Source organism: Cyrtonyx montezumae, unplaced genomic scaffold (assembly GCF_038088225.1).
Source record: "Cyrtonyx montezumae isolate F1298 unplaced genomic scaffold, pur_monq_1.0 scaffold_4, whole genome shotgun sequence".
Lineage (NCBI taxonomy): Eukaryota > Metazoa > Chordata > Aves > Galliformes > Odontophoridae > Cyrtonyx > Cyrtonyx montezumae.
In genome coordinates, this window is record NW_027072045.1 from 33,868,002 (window position 1) to 33,873,958 (window position 5,957).

The 5,957-nt window shown below is 54.1% G+C and overlaps 1 protein-coding gene across 1 annotated transcript; it reads right to left on the reverse strand.

The window, feature by feature from the left end:
- Positions 1–659: 659 nt before the first annotated feature.
- LOC136055022 (disintegrin and metalloproteinase domain-containing protein 8-like) lies at positions 660–3,728 on the reverse strand. The gene is given in 12 exon segments (XM_065746608.1): positions 660–1,318; positions 1,394–1,435; positions 1,437–1,493; positions 1,570–1,641; positions 1,870–2,035; positions 2,124–2,228; positions 2,320–2,411; positions 2,512–2,589; positions 2,672–2,855; positions 2,943–3,042; positions 3,230–3,425; positions 3,606–3,728. Coding segments are annotated over 12 exon segments (1,266 nt in total). The 3' UTR covers positions 660–1,267.
- Between the last annotated feature and the right edge of the window lie 2,229 nt (positions 3,729–5,957).

The window sequence follows — 5,957 nt, forward strand, 5'->3', positions numbered from 1 at the left end:
TGATATACCTGTGTGATTGGAAGGGGTGGAGCCTGGCTCCACCTCTCCCAAACCCCATTTAAGGGCTGACCACCACCAGGGAAGGCTCTCTTCTCAGAGATTCCTCCCATGTGGAGTCCCCTGCAAGTCTTGACATCCTGCAGGTGAGCCATCTTCTCTTTGTATTATTTGTATCCTATCTATATAGAACTACTCAAAATATGCCATCATCTATACTATTTGTGAAGTACCATCCTTGGGAGTTATTTACCCCACAGCAGTGTTGTGTTTTTGTTTTGTTGGTTGGTTGGTTTCATATAAAAACAGAATAAAACTATTTTGGTACCATTTCCTTAGTGGCTTTGTGTGTCTTATGATCAGTGTCGCTGCCTCTTGCACCACAGTAGCACTGCCTCTAGTTGCATTATCTACTCATTCTGCTCTCAGTGGACCCAGTTGTACAACATGAGTATTTTTTCCTGTATTCTTCATACTTGCTCCTCATACTCATCTTTCTCACCAAGTGGAATTGGCAGAGTCCCACATGGGATGTGTCACACTGCCCCACTGCTCCTTACTGCCCTGCATCTCTATGACATAACACCCTGAGCCACTGCTATTTTCAGTATTTATTTTTATAAAAGTATTTGACCTAAATTATATAAAAATGAGGAGGACCAGTTCCATGGCAAAGGGCTCAGAACAGTCGTGTAACAATCAGAATCAAACAGCTGGCTGTGGTAAAATATTCCTGAGAAGTTTTGCTTCAGGAGAGCAGGAGCTTGAGTAATAACTTCAGAGCTAAGGACCGGATGAAGACTGCTGCTGTGAAGCCAAGCCTGCTTTGATCCACAACAAGCACAGCATCCTTGTGCCACTCCAGTGTGCTTGGGGCCAGGAGCTTCCTGCTGCAGCCCCAACAGAGACAGGATGTGAGGAGCAGGCCATCTTTACTGTAGCAGGGCACAGGGCACCCAGTAAAGGCTCGGAGATGGCCTCCAGAGCAAGCATCAGGAGGGATTTGCAGAGTGGGGTGAAGAGGAAAGCGGGAAACATCCTTCTGGGGGTTTCCTGTGGGGAGGAGTGGTTTTGGTGGAGTCCCTACTCCTGGTCTCAAAGCTCATGACTGTCTGGGCAACCCATAAAACTACCGAGTCCATTAAGGCATAAAAATGTCTGTAAACACGGGTGCTATCCAGGATGTCTGGTGAGCAATTCAAGTACCGGTGTCACTCTGTGGTCTGCCATCCTGCTGAAGTGCCAGGACTCACAGCTCTGCTGTCCCACGTCACGTCCTGCTTGCTGGTGGCTTCAGAGTCACCTTGAGGGGGATGCCTTACTGCAACAAGGAGGTTGTGTTGGTGGGGACCAGGTCCCCAGGGAGGAGATGGGAGGGGCATGAGGTACAACTCACCTGGGGCAGGGCTGGGATGGCATGTGGCTGGAACAAGATTGTCAGGGACTTTGGTAGGAGAAGCTGGTGGCAGTGGTTCTTCTGCTGACATACTGCAGGGCTGGTAGGGGTGGCAAGGGAGAAGTGAGGTGGCTGCCCACGGGGCATCAGCCACAACTCGCTCCCAACACCAGCACCTCAGGACAACTGATGGTTGCCTGTTTGGTTTTCAGAGCTGACAGAGGCTTGGTGTGTGGCTTCAGCTTCTCCTGAGGGCCAGAGAGGAAAGGCTCAAGTCCCTCATCCACATACCAGGGAGGGACCTGAGCATGGGACAGTAGCCTGGCTCTGGGGCAGAGGAACAGTCCTGCGCTGGGAGGCAAGGCATCATGGCTCACAAGACAAGAACATCATGCCCAGGGGATGAGATGTTTCAGCCCAAGATTTCCCCACTGGAAATCCCACTTCCACCCTGAGGCCCTATACCATGCTCCTACCTGCAGGAGCGGGCAGTTGGGAACAAGGGGCTGGGCATCACGTGGGGCTGCAGTAGTACTGAGCAGGCTGGGGTTGCTAATGGCACGGTGGGACAGCTGGTGTGGCTGGGCACCTTCTTGGAAGAGCAGGTTGGTGAGGCCAGTGGCAGGTCTGCTGGAAGTCCTCCTGTGGGACAAAGGGCCAACAGGCAACAGGACTGCCCTCAGCTCAGCTTGCACAAGTCATGTCTTCACCCCACTGAAGGGCCCCTTACCCTCTCCGGAAGTACTTCCCCTTGCCTCTAAGCAGCACAATTCCTCCACCAATCAGGATGCTGGAGAGCACCGGCACAGCGAGCATGGCTGCCAGCACCATGCTGCTGGCCCTGCAGAGAGCTGGTTGGCACTGGGATGGGCTCCCCTGTTCTAGGGTTGCCCAGTGGGACTCTTATCCCAATCCCAGCACAAAACACTCTACCTGCCATGAGCTCCAGAACTTTATGCTGGCAGTATGGCGGTGCCCACCCCAGCTCACAGTGGCACTCCCGTTTGTGATTGCACATCTGAAGGCATAGAGGGCAGTCTTGGCATGATGGGTGCCATGTGCCAACAAGGTGTCAGGAGGAGCCCTGCTAGCTGCAGCTGGAAGCAGGCACAACTCACCCCATGGCCACTGCACTTAGCTGAGCAGTTCTTCTTGCCATAGACCAAGAGGTTCTGGCAGCGCCCGGCATAGCAGACCTACGGCAGGCAGGGGGCTGTGAGTGTGGCCCTGTGGTTGGGAGCCACCTCCACCTCCCCAGTGCATCCCTGCAGTGCTCACTATCTCCTCCCCACACTTGGTGCCAGTGGGCACCAGCTGGAGGCTGCCTGTCATCTCGTTGGCATCATTGCTGTTGAGAGCTGCTTTACACTTAAAGTGGCCGAAGGAGAGTGTGAAGAAGCCGCTGCCAAGGGTAGGGCTGCTGGTGTTGCTCATGCATAGCAGTGTGCCACACTTCACATCCCTGTGAGCAGAGCAGTGTCAGTCCTGTGGAGCCTTGTCTGGCCCCAGGGCCAGTGATGGAAATAAGAACAGACCCCCTGCTCCTTACTTGGGGCTGCAGGGCCTCTTCCCAGACTCAGTCATGCAGTGGAGGTTGCGATTCTGCCTGCTGTTATGGTTGAAGCATTCATCAGGAGCTACCTGAGCTGCTGCAAAGGCACAGAGCAGGAGGGTCACTGTGAGCCAGAGCTGCAGCAAGCCAACATCAGTCCCCATGCCAGGTCCTGCCTGGCCCTGGCCCTGGCCCTGGCCCCGGCCCCTTCCAGAGTTGCCACCCTGCCCCCATGGATGTGACAGTGCAGGGTTGCAGTGCGTGGGGTGAGGAGGAGGTGCTACCTGCGCCCCAGAGCAGGCGGCACTGCTCAGCATGTGAGGGGCAGGCCCCGTTGTAGCAGTAACCATGGCCACCCTGGCAGGGGATGCCGTTCTCCTGGAAAACGTCCTCCGGACACTCAGAGCTGAGACCAGTGCAGTGCTCAGGAAGGTCGCAGTCATTCTTGCTGGCTCAGTACAGAATACTAGCAGCCTTCACCTGCAGCAAAAGCAGAAGTGTCATCTCCCACCAGAGATGCTGACTGCCTGCATAGCCAGAGCACTGACAAAGAAACAGCACTTTTCCCCCAAAACAGCTGGGTTTGGACAGGCAGCAGTCCTTCAGGCTCTCCTGGCACACCAGGAAGCCCCCAAGGAGCCATGAGACCCCAGGTAGTACCTTGCAGTCCTGGCAGCAGTCACCCCGTGCACACTCAGCCCCCTCACTCAGCCGGCGTGTGGTGGCATTGCAGCAGTGGTTGAAGCACCCCTGTGAGGCACACAGAGGGACAGGGACGAGCATGGCCCTGCCTTCTCACAGGCAGTCAAAAATCTCACCCCGTGTCAGCACTGGGGCTGGTGACACATCAGCAGCTGTGGGCTTGGGGCCCTGCAGGCCCAGCCCTGGAGGCTTAAATGAGCTCTTGCATGAGGTGATTTTGGTGAGGGTAAGACTCTGGACCATACTTCTTGCTTTCTATAGGCCAGGTCTTGAGAAGATGAAGCAAAAAGGACTTGGTTTTGAACTGGCACAGCCAGGCAAGCCCCAAAAGAAGAGGAGCCGCATGGGACCTGCATTGGTGGGACCCCAGAGAGCTGACAATTCTTGGCTTTGTTTCAGCTGCGAGATCCAGAGGGAAAACCCCATTGCCACAAATCCATGCTGCAGAGAGAGAGAAGGACAGAGGAAGGGTTTGAAGCCTTCTCAAATGTCCCTTGAAAGACTGTCTCCTTCATTTCAGGGAGCTGCTGTGTCAGCAGGTGCTGAGGGCAGGGTAGCCACCAAGGGCATGAAAATGGACCCAAGTCCAATCATGAAGCAAATGCACAGCACTGCTCTGGTCCAAGAAACACCAATATCACCTCACTGCCTGCCTGGGCATCAGGGTCACAAGCATCTTGTGTCTAGATCACTGCCTTCCCACAATTCAGGACATGCAGATTTCTGGGTCGCATCTCCTTCTTGGGACATCCCAAAACTATGCAAAATGGGGCACACATCTACATGAACAAACCTCTTAAGTTATTCTTCAGCACAAACATAAGGAGCACAGGACAGGTGAGTCAGGAAGCCCTGCAAAGCACAGTGGCAAGGAAGAAATATGCACCACTCTCTCCAGACCTCACTGATAGTGTCTCAGATCCTCCCTGAGCTCCCAGCTCTGGCCTGCCACAGTCACAGTCTTCTCCCAACTCTACAAAGTGGTTCCCACACACTGGCTCCCCATACAGCTCATCTGCTCCAGTGACGTTCATAGATTCATAGACACATTAGGTTGGAAAGGACCTACAAGATCATCTAGTCCAACCATCCTCCTATCACCATCCCTACCCACTGAACTACTAAATCAAATCCCTTAGCACCTCATCTAAACGCTTCTTGAACAGCGCTAGGGATGGTGCCTCAACCACCTCCCTAGGCAGGCCATTGTGCCTGACCACTCTTTCAGAGAAAAAATGTTTCCTCAAATCTAATCTAAATCTTCCCCGGCGCAACTTGTGGCCATTCCCTCTCATCCTGTCATCAGGGAGAAGAGGCCCACCTCCTCCTCACCACAACCCCCCTTCAGGAAGTGGTAGAGTGCAATAAGGTCTCCTCTGAGCCTCGTCTTCTCCAGACTAAACAATCCCAGCTCCCTCAGCTGCTCCTCATAAGCCTTGTGCTCCAGACCCCTCACCAGTTTTGTTGCCCTTCTCTGAACACGCTCCAGGGCCTCAATGTCCTTCTTGTAGTGAGGGGCCAAAAACTGAACACAGTACTCGAGGTGCGGCCGCACCAGAGCTGAGTACAGGGGGATGATCACCTCCCTGCTCCTGCTGGCTACGCTATTTCTAATACAGGCCAGGATGCTGTTGGCCTTCTGGCCACCTGGGCACACTGCCGGCTCATGTTAAGCCCCCAGGTCCTTTTCCTCTACATTCTTGAAGCCATTCTGCCCCAAGCCTATAGCATTGCATGGGATTATGGGGGCCAAAGTGCAGGACCCGGCACTTGGCCTTATTGAACCTCATCCCATTGACCTCAGCCCAGCTGTTCAGCCTATCCAGGTCCCTCTGAAGGGCCTCCCTACCCTCAGGCAGATCGACACATCCTCCCAACTCAGTGTCATCTGCAAACTTACTGAGGGTACACTCAATCCCCTTGTCTAGGCCATCAATAAAGATATTAAACAAGATGGGCCCCAGTACCGACCCTTGGGGGATACCACTCATAACAGGACGCCAGCTGGACTTAACTCCATTAACCACTACCTGCTGGGCATGACCCTCTAGCCAGTTCTTCACCCAGAGAAGAGTGAACCTGTCCACATCATGGGCTGCCAGTTTCCTCAGGAGAATACTGTGGGAGGCCGTGTCAAAGGCCTTGCTGAAGTCCAGGTAGACTACATCGACAGCCTTTCCCTCATCTACCAGTCTGGTCACCCAGTCATAGAAGGAGATGAGGTTGGACAAGCACGACCTGCCCTTTGTGAACCCGTGCTGTCTGGGTCTGATCCCCTTGTTGCCATGCACATGCCGTGTGATCTCCCTC